This window comes from Myotis brandtii, unplaced genomic scaffold, assembly GCF_000412655.1.
Source record: "Myotis brandtii unplaced genomic scaffold, ASM41265v1 scaffold679, whole genome shotgun sequence".
NCBI classification, from domain to species: domain Eukaryota; kingdom Metazoa; phylum Chordata; class Mammalia; order Chiroptera; family Vespertilionidae; genus Myotis; species Myotis brandtii.
Window position 1 is genome coordinate 452762 of NW_005370653.1, and position 21550 is coordinate 474311.

At 45.4% G+C, this 21550-nt stretch overlaps 1 protein-coding gene across 1 annotated transcript in view; it reads right to left on the bottom strand.

Moving 5' to 3' along the window:
* The window catches only part of RYR2 (ryanodine receptor 2 (cardiac)), a 176751-nt gene that overhangs the window by 116997 nt on the left and 38204 nt on the right, over positions 1–21550 (bottom strand). The window contains exons 15-31 of the mRNA XM_014529274.1: positions 21179–21297; positions 20736–20869; positions 18867–19108; positions 17295–17487; positions 16663–16879; positions 15418–15522; positions 14460–14563; positions 13345–13428; positions 11943–12102; positions 11272–11419; positions 9514–9722; positions 7596–7770; positions 6439–6647; positions 5476–5828; positions 3770–3884; positions 2508–2668; positions 438–597 (exon numbers count right to left, since the gene is read on the bottom strand). Coding sequence (XP_014384760.1) covers positions 438–597; positions 2508–2668; positions 3770–3884; positions 5476–5828; positions 6439–6647; positions 7596–7770; positions 9514–9722; positions 11272–11419; positions 11943–12102; positions 13345–13428; positions 14460–14563; positions 15418–15522; positions 16663–16879; positions 17295–17487; positions 18867–19108; positions 20736–20869; positions 21179–21297 — 2888 coding nt within the window. The remainder of the gene's footprint in view (positions 1–437; positions 598–2507; positions 2669–3769; positions 3885–5475; positions 5829–6438; positions 6648–7595; positions 7771–9513; positions 9723–11271; positions 11420–11942; positions 12103–13344; positions 13429–14459; positions 14564–15417; positions 15523–16662; positions 16880–17294; positions 17488–18866; positions 19109–20735; positions 20870–21178; positions 21298–21550) is intronic.

A 21550-nucleotide genomic window follows, 5' to 3' on the forward strand; every position in this document is an offset into this window, starting at 1 on the left:
TTGCTCTGAGAGGCATAAGGCACAGCTATTATTCAAGCAGAAGTAAAAATACATAATTCATTGAGTCCTGTTTTCATTTTCTTTTTTGTTGTTGTTAATCCTCACCCAAGGATATTTTTCCCATTGATTTTTACAGAGAGTGGAAGGGAGGTGGGGAGAGAGAGAAACATCGATGTGAGAGAGACACATCTGTAATTTGCCTCCTGCACGCGCCCTGGCCTGGACCTGGAATAGAACCTGCAACCCAGGTGCATGCTCTTGACTGGGAATCAGACACAAGACTGTTAGGTGGGTGGGCAGATGCTGTAACCACTGACCAACACTGGCCAGGGCCTGTTTTCATTTTTTTCTCATTTGCGTTTCCATCTTACAGACTGTGCTTTCCTCTAATGGTTAACAACACTTCCCTGCGGAGAAGCAGCGCCCACAGACGGTACCTGGTAGTAGGTGCTCAGCTCCTTGCCGTTGGCCGTGAAGGTGAGCAGCCCGCTGGCGGCGTCCACCACGCAGCCGATCTCCAGCCCGTTGTTGTTGCGGACCTGCCCGGGGCTCATGCTCTCGCCCGCACACACCATGTAGCAGTTGCTGCGTTTGATGCTGAATTTCAAAAACAGTTTTATCTTTGTACAACCACAGGTGTCACAGAAGCATGTAGGTCTCGCAGACTAAACCTAGATTATGCTGCGCAGGCAACAAGCTCATGCTGTGGTGGGGGAGGTGCACGTGGGCCCGAGTCTGACCCTGAGCCTCGCTGACCGGTGGACGCTCTCGATCAGGTCACACACGCCCCTGACTGACACCTGATGGAGACGGGTCAACAAGCTGGAACCACATAAGAACTGGCCTGCACCTTCCCTCCAAAAACTCAAACCAAACTGGATCTTTTTCTGAGGTTCAAAGAAGTTTATTTAATAATCATCCAAATTGATAATTTTCATTCTCAGAGGTATTGTGTGTGTGTGTGTGTAACCACTGTTCTGAGATGAGAAGCATTCCTGTTTAACACTATCAGAGTCCTCAGGCAAATTCACCTGAGCACCAGTCATTCAATACATTTACCATTTGGCTAAAAGCATGCCCCCTTACGGACGCTTCCCGAGTTTCACTCTCAGCAAAACCTTCACCAGAGATGGCAACAAAACTGGTATTTTCACTATGTCTGCCACCAGATAGCAGATAGATTAATGAGGCCAGGGGGAAAACAGGCTACAGGCAGGCAAAGAACAAGAAGGTGAGATGGCCCTAGCCAGTCTGGATAGTGGATAGGATGTCAGGTCCTGGGTTCAATTCCAGTTAAGGACAAGTACCTCGGTTGCAAGCTCCCCGCCAAGCCCAGGCCCTGATCAGGGCGTGTGCAGGAGGCAACCAATCGATGTGTTTCTCTCACATCGATGTTTCTCTCTGTCTTTCCCTCTGTCTTCCACTGTCTCTAAAAATCAATGGGAAAATATCCTCGGGTGAAGATTAAAAAATAAACATTTTTTTTAAAAAGGTGAGCTGGTCAGTTTCTGGATAATCAGATCAGCTGTGCTTCTTTGCACTGCGTACGTAAGACTCAACAACCCTTCCCTCAACTATTCCCACAACAGAGTCATCTATTAGGTGGCCCAACCCCAGCTCCCCTTATACTATCACCTTCTCTGAAAACCAAATATATCCCCCAAGAATATTCCTGGAGACAGGTGGTTTGGGGCACCCACACTGACAAGAAGCATTCCTCATGGGAGAGTTTTGCCAGCCCACTGCCTCAAGGTCTAAGTTCTAATGTTTCAGGTGTTAAAACCTGAAGGCAAGAGAGTGAACTTCTAGTCACCAAAAACGAGGTGCGGCTATAAAAGAAAAGCAACGCATGGAGGACCAGGGGACGCATGGGCACAGAGGTAGGTGCAAATGTCAGGTCTTCTCCTGTCTACTTCCGCAAGGAGAATGGCCTTCTTCACTTTTTTGAAGGTTTGGTTTGAGTTTGGTTTGTTTTACAAATGAAAAAGGATGGCACAGAAAGTGGAACTGACTTACCCAAAGCCACACAGCGAGTCAATGGCCAGGCTGAGGAAAGAACCCACTGCTCCTCAGTCGGAGTTGAAACATGCCCACCTGGTCTCCACCACTAGCCCCTCAAGTCTTCAATCGTCTCCCCCCACAAACCAGGTCCCAGGATGCGTGTCAGACCACATGCTCCCTGTCTCACCTTCCCCATCCTAATCCCTGGCACAAAGGCTGCGACTCGCAGCCTGAGTTGTTAGTCATGTGCGATGTCAGCTGAAGGAACACGACTGTTACCCGAAAAGGGATGCGCTGCTCTCACTTTATAACGGTTTTCACTTTTAAATACTCAGATTCCTCACTGGCTTGTTTGAGCAACAGAAAGGTCACTGACATTTAGGTTTTGACTATATCGCTCCTATAAGTAGAAATAATACCCCGGGTATGAAATCCAAGCAAGAGAATTCCTAGGTTTATCACCATTTCCATCAGCTGTCCCTTGTAAGAAAGGGAGGAAAACCAACCTCTCGTGCACTTTCCCTTTTTCGTCTCCCAGAGTCACGGTTACGGTGCGAACTCTGTCCAAGTCGAAGCACGTGTCGTACTGGTGGAAGTCGGCCGTGACCCAGCCCACCCAGACGCTGGCCGGCTCCTGTCCAGGGAAGATCCTCACCGAGTAATAGTACTGTGAAGACAGCAAGGCAGGCATTGGCAACGTAACACGAACCAATCTGAACTGCAACGCCCTTGAATTGTTGAAGGATATAGTTGTTTAAAATCACTGGGCCTAATGAAGTGTCATTGACACCAAAGACTAACACTGCAGAATAAGAAGAGCCTTAGAGCAGAGATCTGGAGTTCAACTAGAAATGATGGGCACAGAGAAGTCTCTCTCTGAGCAGACGTGCTAAATGGTGCAAGGCTCTGATACTCCCGAGTGTGCGTGCATGACTGTGGAAGGACACACACAATACGCACACCATATGTATTGTACATATAGAGGGTGTTCATGCAATACAATCATCACCCATCAGGCAGGTAAGCTTTGAATTCTGCCGGCTTACAGTGTGCTAATCGGTGCTGGAGTTCTACACCTGTGAATAGGCCCATCTTTCCTAGCACTAATCTGTCTTATTTCCACACCTTAAAATCACTTTGAAATAGCTCCAATCTAGTATGTGAAAATCAGTCTCAAACATGGGGGTACTTGAGGGACACTACTACCTATTTTTTCCATTTGGCATTTAGTTGTTTTGAAAACTTTAAATGGCACAGAGCAAAACTTGACCTCTAACAAAATATAAATGATCTTCTTTTAGACATATCACAAAGATGAAAGAAATTATATGTCCTTGGAGAAATTAGGTCACAAATTCAAAATTTGCCAAGAAAAAAAAATAGGCTGTTTTCCCTAAAATAGCTCTTTTACTGCATATCCATATATTTTTCAACTTTTAATCCCCTCCCCAAATAAGAAAAACTTATTTTAAAAATAAGCTTGCTAAGTATGATGACTCAAGTGGACTGAAATGTAAAATGGGATGAGTGACAGCCTGATGTAAATGACGAGAGCTGCAGCCTCGTACCGTGGACGTCTGCATCAGGTAGTCGTAGTCGTCTCGATCATCGGCAAGGACATCCTCAGTGAGCCTCGCGGAATGGCTCGTGCTGTAATCTGGCTTTGTTTTTCTAAGCAAAAATCTGAAAATATGACAGACCTGGGAGTAAGCAACAGTAAAAGTTCTGCTTCCTTCAAATATAAGCAAATAATCAGCTTAGTTCGTACCGTGGACGTCTGCATCAGGTAATCGTAGTCGTCTCGATCATCGGCAAGGACATCCTCAGTGAGCCTCGCGGAATGGCTCGTGCTGTAATCTGGCTTTGTTTTTCTAAGCAAAAATCTGAAAATATGACAGACCTGGGAGTAAGCAACAGTAAAAGTTCTGCTTCCTTCAAATATAAGCAAATAATCAGCTTAGTTCAGTGATTATCAACCAGGGCGATTTCACTCCCCCGAGGATGTCTGGCAACATCTGGAGATATTTTTGGTTGTCATAACATGGGATGGGGGCCAAGTGTGTGCCATCTGCATCTGGTAGATGGAGACCATGTTTCATGAACAAGGCAGACTCTCACAACAAACAGTTATCTAACCCAGAGCACGCTGAGGCTCAGAAATTCAGATTTAGTGCAAGGCAAAATGCTAAAATGAGTTGCCTTCTTGTCCATAAAAATACTATTTAGAGAGAATACTCTTTAAGTTTCAACCAAGAAAGTAAATACAGAAATTTTGAAAACTAACTCTTGGGGGGAAATACTTGCAAACTATATATCTGCTAAAGATTAATACCCAGTGTATGTAAAGAACTCCTACAACTCAACAACAGAAAAGCAAACATGCCAATCCAAAAATGGACAAAGAATTTGAAAAGGCATTTCTCCAAAGATGATCTACAAATGACCAATAAGAATATGAAAAGATATGCACTAATTATCAGGGAAATGCAAATCAAAACTATATGAGCTACCACTTCACCCCCGTTAGGATAGCTACTATGAAAAAAAACAAAGCAAAACAAAAAAACAGAAAATAACAAATGTTGACAAGGATGTGAATAACTCTGAACCCTTGTATAGTGGTGGTAAGATCATAAAATGGTGCAACAGCTCTGGAAAACAATATGAAGATTCCTTGAGAACTTAAAAATAGAACTACCAGTAATCCCATTTCTGGGTATATATCCAAAACAAATGAAAGTTGGGTCTTGAAAGGGTATTTTTATATCCATGTTGACAACAGCACTATTTACCATAGCCAAAAGGCAGAATCAAGTCAAACATCCATCAATGAATGGAGAGACGAACGGATAAACAAAATGTGGTTTATACACACAATGGAATATTACTCAGCCTTAAAAAAGGGAAGAAGGTCTGACATGCTACAACATGGATGAACCTTGAGGCCATTACGCTTAAGGAGACAAACCAGTCACACAAAGAAAAATACTGTACGATTCCACTTGTAAGAGGTACCAGATTAGTCAAATTCATAGAAACCAAAGGTAGAGTGGTAGTTACCAGCACCTGGGGGGAGGTGGAAAGGAGACTTGTTTAATGGGTATAGGGTTTCAGTTTTGCAAGATGAAAACGTGCTGAAGATGTTTCACAACAATGTGATCACAACTAACACTACTGTTCACTCAACTGTGCTGTACGCTTAAAATTTGTAAGTGAACTGAAAAGTGGTTAAGATGGTAAATTTTCTTGTTTTTGTTTTTGTTTTGTTTTTTTACCAAAATGAAAAGGCATAAAAAAGTAACTCGGGATAGAGTACATCTGTGGTAACAAATCAGATGACAAACAGGGTGCTTAACTGCCCGTATAGCATCCTTTGTGCATGAAGAAGGGCGAACAGAAAGAAAAAACTGGCCTCCACAGCAGCCCTCCCCACAGAACGAGCTCACACTGAATCACTTTGCAGAGATCAGCGACCTTTGTTTCAGACGAGAGGGCTTTTCCTGCGCGTAATCTTTGTGGTTATTAAACTCTGGTTTTGTAGCTTCTTTGTCTTTGTCCACTCGATCGGGCACCAGATGGCCATGAGCTGTCTTCATCAGAACCTCAAAATCAGAATCCACGTCGTAATCCTCCAGATCACTCTTGGGCCCGAAGAGGCCGGCACCCGGGAGCCCCCCGGCCGCCGTCCTGGAGAAGACCTCTGCGCACTCGATGGGCATGCTCAGCCGGTAGAACATGATGTCCGTGCTGCTGTTCTGGGAACTGAAGGACTTCTGAGTGACCTTTAAACACGGAGAGCTGTCCGCGGTGCCGTCTATTCTGGTCACCTAGCACACAGAGAAGCAATAGGTCAGTTCCAGCCATCACTGTGGATTCGGGGGTTCTATCTCTCCGGGTCACCTAGCACACAGAGAAGCAATAGGTCAGTTCCAGCCATCACTGTGGATTTGGGGGTTCTATCTAACCTGGTCACCTAGCACACAGAGAAGCAATAGCTCAATTCCAGCCATCACTGTGGATTCAGGGTTTCTAAAGACCACGCGTTTCATGTCTTTAAAACCCCAAACGCAGCCACAAGTGGTGTGATTTTGTAAATTAGACGATTGAGTATAGCGAGACTGTGTTGCAGATATACCCATAGTTCTGCTTCTAACTCAGAAGAGGGTTTGGGAAATCCATGTTATAACGGCATCTCTTCAGACTGAGCCTGAGATTGCCTCTAAAAAAAGAAAATTAACTATTACTCATCAGTCTAGTCAGCTACTCATAAAGTGTTTAAAATCAAGGCTGAGCTTATGTTTAATTCTATTTCTGTGTAACACATCAGGGTCACCATTTTAAGTAAGTGACAGTAATTGTCCAAGTAAAACTCACATGTGTAAAGATACTCTAATCCTGTTTTTTAGCAACTGTCTGATATTTTAAGAAAAAGCAAACCTCAATATGTTCATGGTTTGATGGAACCTGGAGAAACTGAGGAAGTCGCTTGCTTAGCCACATGGTAATGTCCCTGTTTGTATTAACGGCGAATGGCTCATAGCCCTCCTGTAAGCCACAAATGGTGAAATACTTCAAGGTGCTCACGTCCTTTCCAAAGTTCATCCTTCCCACCTGAGCCACCCCAAGGCTGCACACAGGTATGAATCCTGGAAGAAAGAAGAATCAAAACCTTCAGTCCCATTAGTATAAGAGCCTGTTAGTACGGAATGATCTCAAGTGTTGCTCCAGAAAAAGAGACCCGATGCTAAGTATTAGTCGTAAGGTCAGGAGGGCAGTATTCGATCTCAGCGTCATAATTCACTAACTGCGACCTCTGGATCAGTCCCTCCTCACCTTGGACTCTGTACATGAGATGCATGCTAAGCAGCCAATCCTCCAGGATCCCTGGGCATGTGCCCTGACCAGGAATCGAACCATGACCTCCTGGTTCATAGGTCAACACTCAATCACTGAGCCACAATGGCCAGACAAGAAACTCAATTTTTAACTTAATTTAAGTTAATGTAAATTAAAATAGCCCCGTGTGGCCAGTGGCCCCCTTCCTGGAAGTGTTTGCCTCACGAAGGGCTTTCATCTTTTACATCCTGCCCAGGTCACCTCGGAGCCACAGCAGAGCTGCCTGCTCCCTGCACTGTGCATCCCGTTATTTCAAACTTCTCACTGATCAGAAATCACACAGTGTGGACTCCCTGGTCTATTGTCATCACATAAAGACAGAACAGTGTTTATTCATCTTTGTCCTCTCAGCATCCAGCAGAGGGCCTGAACGGGGAGGCTCTCATTACATTTTTATGAAATGAATGAGCAGACAGAAGCTATAAGCAGCTCAGAGGGAAATACTAAATAAAAACTTAACATTTGTGGAGAATGAGCCTCTTGCCTGCCATTTATTTCTTATGCACGTTCAAGAAGCCACTTCTGCCTTAGCTCAGTGGTGCGGAGAAGCCTCTGCTAAAACAATGTCAAGGGTGTCTGATCAAACAGGGTGCCCATGCGACTTCCAGCGGCAGCTCCTCTGCCCTCACCTTCAACCAAAGACAGGGTCACGGGCATCAGAACAAAGAGCCTCCTTGTGCCGCCCCCAAGACACTTACCGTCACCAACATCAAAGTCCTTAAAAGCCAGTTCTGACCCTGAGTCATCAAGAAGGATTTCGCCGTTCAGTGTGAACATCATGGTGCGCTCCGTCATGTCCACCATGCACCCCATGACATCGCCTGCTTGCCAGGAGCGCCCGTAGTGCTCATTGCCCTGGTGCCACCGCTGGGCCTGGGGACAGAAGAGTCATTGTCACCAAGAAAGCCAGGAGAACGCACCCCCACTGTCTGTAGGACTCACAGCAGCCCTCCTCTCCCCACCCCCACCAAAAGCTGGGATCTGGGAGTCCTAAGTCCCTAATGGCAACACTATGTGCACTGACTCGAGAAAAGCCCAAATGCTATCTCATCATTTTGAGAATCTATCACTTTAAAAACCTACTCCACATACTTTCTATTCAAAAGAAAACTCTGTCTTTCACATTTTATTTTTCTCCCTACAATGAACGCTTCCCGGGACACGGGTGGTTTCTCTCTACTCCCCCAAATACAAAGAATTATGAGCAGAGACTCAAGCTGGGAATTTATCATTGAATGACATTCTAGTTTTCATCCATTTCGAAATAAAGTTCCATTCCTTGGAACAATGGCACCAATATATAACAAAATGGGAATCTTAAAGCATTTCAATATACAAGGTGGGGCAAAAGTAAGTTTACAGTTGTGAATACACACAAGTTTATTTTTGTATTATTATTTATTATTATATTATTTTCCATACAAAGAACTGTATACCTTTGCCCCACCATGTATAATAAAATGAAAAGTTTCAAACCAAACCTAAAAATATTTATAAAATGTTTGCTGAAATAAAAAGCTTAAGACTGAATATAGATGCCAATATTGTTTGATATAAACAGAAGATAAGTGTGATATTTGAATCTATAGTATATTCTATTGATCTGTAGGTACAAAATTAGTGATATTAATTTGCCAGGTAAATCTTTTAACTTTACTCTAAATGTCACCTTCACTGTGATCTAATATGTAATGAGATACAGTCACCAAAGCAAAACAATAATATGATTCTTCTCATGGATAATACTTCGTTTTTAGAAAATTTATTTAACTAAATTAGGTCTCACAAGGTGTTCAACTGTCCCATCTGAAGTAAAAAAGCAGAATCCAGGAAAAATAAAGATAAGACATTTCAGAACAAAGAGGGTCAATGCCCTAGAGGACACAGTGCTAGTTCCTAGCCTAGAAGTGCTCTCCCTCCATGCCTGCCTGAGAGCCCCCCACCAAACTCCCACACCATTGCTTATTTATTCTAATTCCCTTTCCCCATTAAATGTCCCTCATGTAAAAGGAATAGAAGTCCACTGAAGGAAAATCAGAGAAAACAAATAAAAGAATAAGAGATCTATTTTATCAGCAAAAATGACTATTAGTCTATTGTGACTATGTTCATACACACAAATTTTTAATATTTTATACAGATAAAATAATATTCAAACATTTATATGATGTATAAATAAAATAAACTTCCCCACAGCCAAAGAAATGAAAATGCCTAACGATGCTGAAAATGGAAACTTTCTGTGATTATAAACCGCGTTGCCTTAGGTATTCTTATAGTTATTAAAGGTGTCTACCTATCATTAATTATTGCTTGAGGATCGATTTTTTTCCCCATAGAATTGCTGTGTCAAAGTGTATGCATTTTAATGAGTATATGTATTTTTAACACTTTTGTTAGACATGGTGCTTCATCTTTTTGACAAGGCATTTCCTGTGTTTGTGAGTGGAGAACAATGTTTTGAAACTACAAGGGCAGGAGCTTCCCTGGGAACCATCTTCCCAACGTGTGCTCTGGAAAGGGCTGTGTGGCTGTGCTCCCTGGGGCCTCCGGGAAAGCCAGGCCCGGCAGGGAGGACGCCTCCGACCCCGTAGCTGCTGCCTGGCGCCCACTCACCTTGAAGCCATCAAAGGCGAAGGCGTGTTCGTCGCAGCCCAGCTCCTGATCAGGCTGGCAGCCTGGCCTGCTCCAGCCAACGCGCATGTCCCCAGCAGTGACAGCCTCGAACTCAAAGTACCACCTTCCGGCCTTCACGGCGTATGTTTTCTCAGCCCGGAAGATCCGGAACCGTTCCCCAGGGCTGCTGCACACTTCCGCTCGGGCAGCTGGGAATGTAAGGAGAGTCTGTGATCACAGGGAACACTGAAAGGGGGGCAGATAGCACATAACTTTATAACTACACCCACAGTGATGTGCTAATGATACTCTATTCCCATCTGGTGCACATGTACTAAGTGTGTTCATCAGGACGGGCAGTCCATGAGCCAGCGAGGCGCAGAGGGCACTGGCTTCTGCACGAGGCTGGGGCGAGCTGGTGACGCGGTGATGGTGGGGGCGCTGCCTTTGCAGGAGAGAATGTCTGTCTGTGCAAAGCCCTACCAGCAGTTGGTGGTTTGGTAGCAGAAGATGAGATAAACGAGAGGCATGGACAGAAAGAGCACAAGAGACTGAAACCACTGGCCATAAGAAATGAATAGACATTGGCCAGTGAGAGAGAAGAGGGAAGAAGCAGCCAGGCAATGAGGAGGAGACAGAAAGCTATAAAAAGCAGGACAGGGTCACCATCCACACACTCCCTGGCAGCATGGGTGAGGGCAAAACTCCCTCTCCCCCACATCTTCACCTTAATGTGCTGCACACACACATTGTGTTTAAGAAAGTAAAAGGGTCAAGTCTGACATCAGAATTAGTACAGTATAAAGGGGAAACATTGTTCTCCACCCCACACGTGCATTGAGAGTGGACACAGTAGATGGAGAGTGGACGCACGTGGACTGAGAGAGGACACACGTAGACTGAGAGTAGGTGCACATGGACTGAGAGTGCATACATGTGGACTGATTGGGCACATATGGACTGAGTGTGTGCATGTGGATTGACAGTGGATACACATGGACTGAGAGTGGACACACGTGGACTGAGAGTGGACGCATGTGGATTGAGAGAGCCAGGAGTGAGAAATCTCAGCCATAGAACCTGAAGCCAGGTGACCATGAGAATGTACACCAAAAGGTCCAGGATTAAAAAAAAAGTCCATATACTCAACACATACTTATTGATTGCCTATTCTAATGTGTTTTCCTTAAAGCAAAATATTGCTCTAATTAATATTGCCTACATGAATGAGTATAAATAATGAAGGCTTAGAAAACACTAGATCCCACTACAATTTATTCCCATAAACATCTAAACCCAGCTCTTCCAAGGACTGCTGGTGGGTAGGATGGGGGCAATGTCCGAACCAGGTAGCCTCCTTAGACTCCTCAGGAAGTAAACCACTGTGGTCTGGGCCACGCTCCCACGAGACGGTCTAATCCTTCAGGAAAAGGTGCTCTAAACCAGCAGTCGCCAGCCAGCGGACCACTGGTGGTCCGTGAGGTCCGAAAGGTTGGCGACCACTGCTCTAAACGGCACACTGCGTACGAGATCACGCACTACAGGACTCTGTCTGTGCTCCCTTTTTTCACTTATTTGGCTGTACACCCTGCCCGTGATGTTGCAAGCAGAGGGAGCAGAGGGAGCCTGCAGTACCGTGCACACTGCGTACGAGATCACACACTACAGGACTCTGTCTGTGCTCCCTTTTTCACTTATCTGGCTGTACACCCTGCCCGTGACGTTGCAAGCAGAGGGAGCAGAGGGAGCCTGCAGTACCGTGGTCTTGGTCGGGCGCCTCCAGGCTGTACCCGTACCCCAGCAGCGTGCGCACCGCCTCCCGGAGGCTGTCCTTGTTGGACTTCTTGGTTCTGTCATCGAGAAGGGTGTAGGGCACAAGGCGTGGGTTTCTTCTGTTCTTGACGTCCTACAGGAAGAAAAAGGTGCGGTCATCAAAGTAATGCCAACAGCTTGAGGAAATGAGACAGGAATTACAACAACATTGAAAGAGAACAAAACGCCAAGGCCCTGAGGGTAAACGCTGCCCCTCCCATCCCCTTGGTCTCCTCGGGCTCCAGAAGTTACCGGAACAGGACCAATACAAAGAGTTCATCACATGAAGGTCTGCATCAATATAAAGCGAGACCTCTCCGCGAGAAGAAAAAGTAAAAATAACCACAGCAATAACGAAAGCCACCTGAAGGACCTCTTTCAGCGTCTACCTTCTGCCATGGTCGCAGGCAATGGGCTAACGTAGAGAACATGCAATTTCCCTGCACAGTAGGCTGACAGTCTTGGTGTTGAGAAGAGCCACATTAGCAGATCAGGGATTCTGAGTCAAGAGACCATGTAAGGCTGCTGTCCCTTCTTAAGCGAAAACCCCGTATGTCACAAAAGGCCATTCTGGGACCTCACGTAGCTTTAAAAATAGGCAGTCAATCCCCAAGTACCTGCTGGATGCCGTAGGTCCAGCCCTGCCGGATCCGGTCCCGGGCCCACACGTTGTGAGCGTTTTCTGCCAGTCTGTCCACCATTGCTTCCTGAGACGGGGTGAGTTTGATAAAGCTCAGGTCCATCGGTGCCGGCTTGTAGCCACTTGTCAGCTGGTAACTATAGAGCAAAGCAAAACACATATATAATGGGCCTTCCCAGAAAAGTCAAGGTTTAAACATCCCTGTAATAATCTTTGCGTGGCCCCACCTACTTCCAAAGGGTCCATAACCACAGTGGTGACCACGGGTAACACAGCTTCAGCAAGCCCGGGTCCCTCCACTCAAGCCCATAACTCATTAGGAGGAAGGATCACACCACCCTTATGGTTTTGTTTTTCATCAATAAACCAAATGCAACAGCTCACCTACCTCTCAAAATGGAGAACAAATTATCATTGTTTGTGTTCCTAAGAGTCCAGGCTTAATACAAATCAAAGTACTGGTTATCAGTGAGAACATTCAATGGGTTTCTCAACCAAAATTCTCATTTTCAACTTATGTTTTTCTAATGTAATCTTTACTCAATAAAGCTGTGTATGTATCCTTATAGACACTGGGAAAATTCTAATGCATCTACAGATTATTCCTGCGTACATAATTTAGGAAGCCCTAGCTAAGAGGGAGATTAGGAAACCCACAGCCATCCAAAACATGAAGGCCCGGGCTCCTCAGGGACTTTTACCAGAGACTATTTCTGCACCCTGAGCTGGAGAGAAAAGGTACTAAGTGAGTATAAAGTTTTAATCTTTTGGAAGAAATAAAAAATTGAAAATGTAAAATTTTCAACACATGATATGTGGGCGCTAGCACTGCCCGCCCCGCACAGACACACAACTGTCTCCTCATCTAACCGCCAAGGCTGGTCCCCAGCTGCTCCTCTCACTTTCGACCGCATGCCCTACAACCACTGTGCCTGAGGGTGGGCACCACCCACTTTTCTAACCGCCTCTGTGCTTACAGCAGCGCAGGGCACACAGCAGCCTTTCAAGCCACAGTTTTTGAAAGAATTTACTAAGTTAAGATAAACATACACACCTGTCCATCTCAAAGATTATCCTTTTGCACAAAAGAAAATTCACCAGATAATATGCTAAGGTAAAAGAATAAATGGTCAGAACTTGAGAAAATGCTCTTTAAATAAAGCTGTAAGTCGCCTTTCCTCTCCTAACTGCTCTGGGCTCTGGGTGGCACAGGCGACACATAACCTCCCGACAGCAGGAGTCTGACTGCCGCGGAACCTAGAGCAGCGCCTGCTAGACCAGCGCCTGACACCCGGCAGGCTTTCACTAGAAGCAGGTTGGATGAATCGATGCATGTTTAACACAACGGCCTACTGAATACTGTTAGACCTTCAGCTTACTTCTTGGGGAGCTTCATCTTTTTCACCTTTTCCTCTGCATGTTCATCTGATATTCCCACGTGGCATCCTAATGCCAACAAGGTCCTGGAAAACAAAAGCAGAGCTAAGCACAGTCCTCCCCTGAGCCCGAGGGCTCAGCTCCTCCGCGGATGGAAACGAGGGGTAACAGTCCTCCCGGACGCAGAGCACACGTGTTTTTAAAGACACTCATTTATTAATACGCTGTTCACTTCTGAGTGATGAGTAAGAGAGTGGAAACCGAAATGGCGCCAAAGGCAGACCCCGAACAGTCCCGCTAAGTCCCTTCCTCTAGCCCAGCGGTTCTCAACCTGTGGGTTGCGACCCCTTTGGCGGTCGAACGACCCTTTCACAGGGGTCGCCTAAGACCATCCTGCATATCAGATATTTACATTATGATTCATAACAGTAGCAACATTACAGTGATGAAGTAGCAAAGAAAATAATTTTATGGTTGGGTCACCACATGAGGAACTGTATTTAAAGGGCCAGAAGGTTGAGAACCACTGCTCTAGCCCTTTTCCCCCTAAAAGCACCAACAGCTCCCAATTCTTCTGTCCTGCTAGAGCATGTGCTGCACTAAGGGAAACATGCATGTGCATGTGCATGTGTGTGCACGCTGTATACACAGCAGACAGTTCTCTGCAATCTGCTATCTTGACTTTACAATTTCACTTTGAAATCCTGTCCTTTCTTTAAAGCTGGTTTATTTTTCAACAGCTTTGAAGAGTTCCATTAGCTGGACATGTCATGATGGCTTTACCCAATGCTCTGCTCACAGCCTTTGGTTATTACAAACAGTGCTGCCAGGAACAGCCTCACACATGTAACACATGCACTGTGTCCTTCGTCTATAGAATCGACCCCTAGATGCGGAGTTACTGGATCACAGGGCACATACACTTTCAAGTTTAACCAGGTTGGCCAATGTCAATAGAAATGGTAACGATTTCCATTCCCACCAGCATTGCCTTTTCCCCAAGATTATCAACCTGCTTGACCTTTGTCAATCAATAGGTTTAGTTCCAGCCGAATGAAAGGACTTCACACTCAACCCTTCCAGGGAGGCTGCGTGGGAGGGGAAGCCAAGAACTCACTTCAGGGTCTCGAGCGACATCTGCAGGTTGTAGTTGCGCTCCTGCTCCGGCAGCTTGGAGAACTCCACCAGACACGGGTGCTGCCTCTTGTTGTCATCTCTGACCTGAAACAGGACAGGAGGTGCATGGGTCAGTCCCCCAGTCAGACACCGGCAGCGGCCCTCCGATCAGCAGTGGGGCGTGAGGGGGAAGCAGACGGGAGGCCCAAATCCTTACTAAGTGTAGTGGCGACTCCGCTTTAATGTGGAATCATTTTTCAGTGTTTAGAGCCAGTGGTCAGAGACCCCATGAACCTGGCTGTCTGACATAAACTCTTCCGGGGGTCCCAGCCCTTCATCTCACCCACACACGCTCCTTCCCACTGTCACGAATCACCCCACCACCTCAGCAAGATCGATTAGCATGATACAGGGTTTTTTATATATTAATCCTTGACAGTGTAGGCTAGAAATCAGACTACACTAAATCAAAGACTTTAGGGATGGATCAATGAGAAAGAAGGCTGGCCTGGATCACTGCGCTGGTAATTAAATATTAGTCTTCCTGGGGACCTATGTTACACAGGCCTTTGCTCCCGTGGGGGCCTCGATGACAGGCGTGTGCTGTCAGGGAACAGACTGCTCCATGGGAACATCCAAGCTCTGCAGATGCCACACGAGAGCACTTCCACCCACACTGGGCTCTCTCAGAACCTTTGAAAGCAACGCCTACTGTCCGCCTGTGTTCACCTTGATTGGAAATGTAACCTGCAGCTTAAAGATGGATAACTTGTCCACGGTCAAGGCAACTGAGCCATGCTTCAGTCAGCCCGCCCATCACGGCGCTCCCTCCCCAAACTGATGTGTAGGAAAAACATCAGCCCATTCATTCACATCACCACACAGCAAGATGAGCGAGAAAACGTTGCATTCAGAAAGTTGCATTAACGGAATCTGTAGATAAATGGAAAACTCCGTACCGGGCCATACTGCCAGCCAAGTTCAATTTTATTCATAACCCAGAGCTCATGGATGTTCTCTGCCAGCTTTTCTCTTATCCTCTCCAGGTGGGGGGGCAACACGATCTAAAATTGAAAAAAGAAAAGAAAGCACACATTAGGAAAAATACAATACGACACAGCGCTAATTGTTCTCCCTGCAATTGGACTAAATAGAACTGAAATATAACTAGTTATCTAAACATTCTTTAGGGAAATTTTGGGACCTTTTTTGGGAGGGTGGCAACTGAGGTTTCTAATTTATGAACCAAAGTTAGGAAGAAAGAAGATAAGAGTTTGGTCCGGACAACTGCCACAAAGAAAGACGCCTTGCTGGATGGACGTGGGCTGCCCAGCAGAGCCTGCGTTATTTAGGACAATCACACAAAGTCCTCACCCCGACGTGGCCTCATCCACAGACTGGGTGATGGCCACTCTGCCCAGACGGTGCACTGGCTCCATGAGCCAGTAAATATCTGACTGCAGCGATCTATTTTCTCTTACCTCTGTATTGTCAGTGATTTCCAAATAGAATCTTTATAAAGAGTAAGTTTGATAACTTTTCTATAAAAAATACAAAATGATTTTCAAGGTGAGGTGTTGTGTCACCCACAACTAGTCCTTCAACAAGCCGAGCAGCGCCTGGTCGTGCCCAGATGAGGCAGGGTCTGCAGGGAGCAGCTCTCACCGCCTCCTCTCCCCAGAGCAGTGGGGGTTACCCAGGTCCTCAAGGTCCCAGAGTAACATCGGATCCCAGGAATTTCGACTGTAGAGCCCATGACCTCAATCTCTACCCAAGATAAATGTCAGTTAAGTCGTTTCAAAATAGTAAGTGTATCTAGATGGGAGAAGAAACAAAAACTCCACGTCTACCCTACGTAGGAAGTGATCTCTAAAGTTAGTATGAGCTACCTAAGGCTGTGACCTTCACTGTGTTATAAAAGCAACGTAATGGCTTAGGCTCTCTAAAGTTAGTATGGGCTACCTTCACTGTGTTATAAAAGCAACGTAATGGCTTAGGACCACCCATCAAAATAAAACCGAGTAGAAGAGACAATAGATACGTCAACATGGTAAAGTTCAGCATTATTTTATGAAACTTGCTTCAATCGCACATATAAATCATGTTACTGAAAACATGCATTCCTGTCGGTGGCAGTCAGGAGCTGAGAGCCCTGCACATCAGAATGACCGCAGCACGGACGGTGCCAGCAGGCTGGCGGGTACCTGGCTGGTGTCCACAGGGACCGGCGTGAAGGCGGCTTGGGTCAGGGCAACTGTGGGGCCCAGCAGGTCCCGGGTGTAAGTTCTCTCTTGCTTATACTCGCGGCTGTGTTCCACTTTCAGCTTTTCTTTTGGCAGCACAGCTTCATAACAAGGAGCATAGCCCGGTGGGGGAAGGAATTTAAATTCTCCGTGTCTCCCCCCAAGCAGAAAGCGTACCCTGAAAAGGACATACATGATATTTTCGTTGGCTGAAGAAAAAATGTAACCTTATTTCTTATCCTTAGTCAAAAACCAAAAAAACTTACTAAAGAAAACTAATGAAACTAAATAGAAGGAAATTAAGTGGTATTTTTTACACAATGTTGTCCATTTTCCCTTAGGAAATAAAAAAAAATGGACTTGAAGTATTTCAGGACACTGGTTTGGGGGAGTGAGTGCATGACTATGTGGACAAAGCCCCAGCCTCCCCAGATCACCTCTGGGGTGACACGAGCCCCTTCCTGTAAGAACAGGCAGGTGCCATGGGAGGGATGACCCTGAGTGGCAAAGGCTAGGGGACAGGTGACGGCAGGGCAGTGTCCTGTGGAAGTGTGAGCAGGAGGGAAACAGGCCACAAACACAGACATACTAACTTGATTCCTGCAGAGAAACTAACAACGGGAAAGAAGAGGCCATCGATGTTGAAGTTCTCAAACATCCCCTGAACAGGCTGTCCATTAATTCGGAATGAGATGCTTGGGGCACTTAAATCTAAACAGCAGCTGATGACGTCATCGGTCCTCAGCAGGTGCTGGTTTGGCGAGCTCACGGTGCTGGCGATACAGCCTGTGAGGGCACGAAGGAAGGGAATGTGAGTTTATCTCAGAGAATCACCTTCAGAGCTGAAGGCAGAGGTCTGAGCGGCAGTGACATATCAGTGCACAACACGAGAATAGAATAGAAGCTGGGACACATATAATATTATACCTTAGATCCTTTGTCAAAAAAGTGTTGCTTTTTTTTTTTCAGAAGCTATGCCATGTTATGAAATGGAACTTCTACATAATCAAGAGATAAACTTTTAAATGGTGCCAACCAAAACATATCCTTTTCACAAATTAGAGGAAAGACTATTAGATAGATAGATAGATAGATAGATATGTAGATATCATTGTTAATATATACTCAACCAGCAAAGCTGAGAGTTGGTAGCTGCTGAAATGAACTATATACTTATTTGTAAACAGCCCCACATTTCTGAAACAAAGTGCCATGTGACATAAACTAATTCCTCACAATCAAGGTTGTAAATCACAGATCCCTGAGGTTGAATTATCTACCAGGAAGTGAACTTAATTTATTTTTTCCAACCATTTTCCAGAGATTGTGTTTGGTCCTTTTTATATGGGAAGCTAAAGTTTCCACATACCAATTAAAATAAGCAGGAAACAAATAAGGTTTTTGCAATTGATTCATGAATCAAAATGCTACTTTTTAAATACAGAAATCTCCCTTTGTCTTAAATTCCACTTTCCACAGTTTCAGTTAAAAAGGGTAAACCAGTGCCTCAAAATAATAAATGGAAAATTCCAGAGATAAACAATCATAAGTTTTAAATGATGTGCTACTCTGAGCACCGTGATAAAATCCCAAGCCATCCACTCTTTCCCAACCAGGACAAAAACCATTCCTGTGTCCAGTGTCTCTATGCTATATGCACTCCCCGCCATTAGTCACCAGCCGTCTCCTTGACAACTGTGGTGATATGGCAGCACCTGTGTCCACGTCACCCTTATTTACTTGATCAGGGCCCTAAAGTGCAAGAGTAGGGAGGCTGGCAATTCGGATCTGCCAAAGAGAAGCCATAGAGTGCTTCCTTTAAGTGAAAAGGTTGCTTGTATAGGAGAACTATGGTTTATATAGGGGTTCAGTACTATCCGTGGTTTCAGGCATCCACTGGGAGTCATGAACACATCCCCAGTGGATAAGGGGGGTGACTGTACATTTTTTATAAATGATATAGTCCTTTGAAAATGTACTATAATGCTAAGTTTTCTTTTTCCCCTAGTGATTTTGCTTTTACTTACCACTCTCATTCATCATTTCAATGTTGAAGTTCTGAATAATAAATGGATCAAATAGAAGCATCAATTGCTTTCAGAAATGGGCAGCAAGGGCAAAGGTTTCCTTCCAAAATGCTGTGAAAGCAAACGGACAGCACTCACCTGCCCAGAGGTGCAGGCCATCAAATCCATAGGAAAAGAGGTCGTCTCCAACGCCGTTCCCGCCCCACTCCTCGCCCCCTCCGGGGTAGGGAGAGTACCCTTCCGTGGACGCCCAGCCCACGCGCAGGTGGGTGGCTTCGGCCGTCACGAAGGGCTCTGTGTGGTCCACCATCAGTTCATAGTACCACTTCTTATACTGAGCAGAGCCTTCGCTGACGCCCAGGAAAATGTTGGGCCTCATGCTGTATAAGAGAGAGAATACACACGAGAAAATCTGAGCCAACCTTTCACTGTCTAAATTGACGTCTCACTATTCCGAACATTCATCCTGCTCTTCAAAGATGCTAAACACACATTTCCTTAACTGCTGCACCATCACCAAGACAGTCACGGAGACGCACAGCGACGCCCGCCTCCCGGCTAAGGCTCAGGGAATGGCGCTTGCTGCCAGGTTCCCTGGCAACGTCACTCAGGGGCTAACATTAGTCTCAACTGCTCATCAGCATGTTTTATTTCATTAACCACGTTTAAGATGAGCTGTGCAGTGTAGCTGACCTTTAGAATTAGCTGAGCTGTATTAACCCAGGACATGGAGACATCTTCCTAAGCTCTGTGTTAGCTGGGGTACGAGGCTGAGACAGGCCACGCTGTTCGCGAAGGAACAAGGTGACTAACCAGCTTTGTTGTTCTCTGTGCCTCCCTGGGAACCGAGGAGTCGCTAGTTGGCTGTATTTAACTGCATTTCAGGAGGGGTCTTGTGCCCTATGTTACCACCAGGGGTCTGAGAAGGTCTCAGGAAGCACCCTCATTAACAGTAAGTCTATTCTACGGAGAACCATGAAGGACGTCTTAAGTCAATCCTGTTTTAAAAACACAGTATGAAGTCAAACACCAAATCCCCACATTTTTGTTTAAAACAGTAAGGTAGTATTCCCTGGAGTGGCTAGATTCGCAGCTCTGACTGTACCACAGGTAATATCTTAACCATAAGGCAGCGGTTCTCAACCTGTGGGTCGCAACCCCTTTGGGGGGGCAAATCACCCTTTCACAGGGGTCACCTAAGACCATCGGAAAATACATATATAATTACATATTTTTTTGTGATTAATCACTATGCTTTAATTATGTTCAATTTGTAACAATGAAATTGGGGGTCAACACAACATGAGGAACTGTATTAAAGGGTTGCGGCATGAGGAAGGTTGAGAGCCACTGCCATAAGGTGTATTTTCATTATTATCACTGTTACTATTTTGAATAAGGACAAGCTCAGTCTCTGGAGTGAGACCTGAGTTCCTGTCCAGTTCCCATATTTTCATTCATCTATAAATTGTGGGTGCCAGCACCTGGAACACACACAGATAGGGCAGAGTGCAGGGGAAGCACTCAGCATAGCAGCTGGCACCCAGCACTCAATGCTCGATACCTTGGAAGGTAGATCTACCTGCAAATGTAGTTTTTATTGGTTATTTGTGGAACTGACTACATTTTGGACATTCTAATTCAATATTTTGATTATACTTGGTGAACACTTCAAAGTTGGTATCGAAGGGCAGTGCTTTTAGTTGTATGTTAAGACATAAAGTAGGATTCTGTCCAGCTATTTCCTCTATTGCTGTTAGCCTGCTCCCGAGAGTCAGTGGTAACCCAGCGACACGCTGGCCTGTGATAAATGCGTATTTCGCTCAGATCATCTATTCTTATTATGCCATCTGATTGGTAGAAAACATTCCTATATACTATTAACTAAGGAAATCGATTTTTAAACCCAATAAAATGAAGAGACCACCAGAGGTCTCAGCTACAGAGCTAGCACATGAATTCCTTGGGTGGGCCACCAATCTGGAGACACTGTCTATCTGAACGGACCTGCTGACGTGGTTCACCAGGCGTGTCTGCAGTAACAGGTCCCTTCCAGGCAGGAGATTGTCACAGATGAGATGCTGGTTGGAACGGACTGCCACCCCGTGGCAAACGCAGAGAGAGCACAAGACGTCCAGAACCTGCGCAGAGAAATCGCGTCAGCTGACTCCAGTCCCTTTCAGACCAAGTGTCAGCAGCACATGGCACCGACGGAAACACATTTCCTCCAGTCACGTCAACAGGACCGCGCTGTGGCCAGTCACCGAACCATCGCCCTCCATACACACCTGAGAACGCTCTTCTCCCACTGACGCTGAGAATAAACACTGAACGATATTACCTGGCTATGTAATGCAACATCTGACACACCTTTTTAAAGTTATCTCATTTTAAAAATATATTTTAAATGATTCCCGAATTCATTTATGGCCATTACAGGGCTCCCTTACCTTGTGATTTCTTCCATGCTTGTCTAAAAGTGAAATAATGGATTTAATATGCCCTTCTTTGATAATATTTAGAGCTTCTGGACTTTCTACTAACACACAGTGCAAAACTTCAAGAATACCTAAGATAAAAAAGAACGAGAAAATATAAGAGTGACTTGTCTACAACGATCAACGTCTCCCCTTGTCCGTAAGTGAGGGTTCTTGAGTGGGGAAGGGCGGGATCTGGACCCATGGCGCTTTCAGGGCTCACTCTTTATAAATGCAAATGAACAAGGTAAGGTCAGACTGCTTTTCAGAAACAACCAAAACAGTACTGACACTGGCATCAGTCAGTAAACACGTAGCCTACCGAAAGGAAACCATTTCTATTGC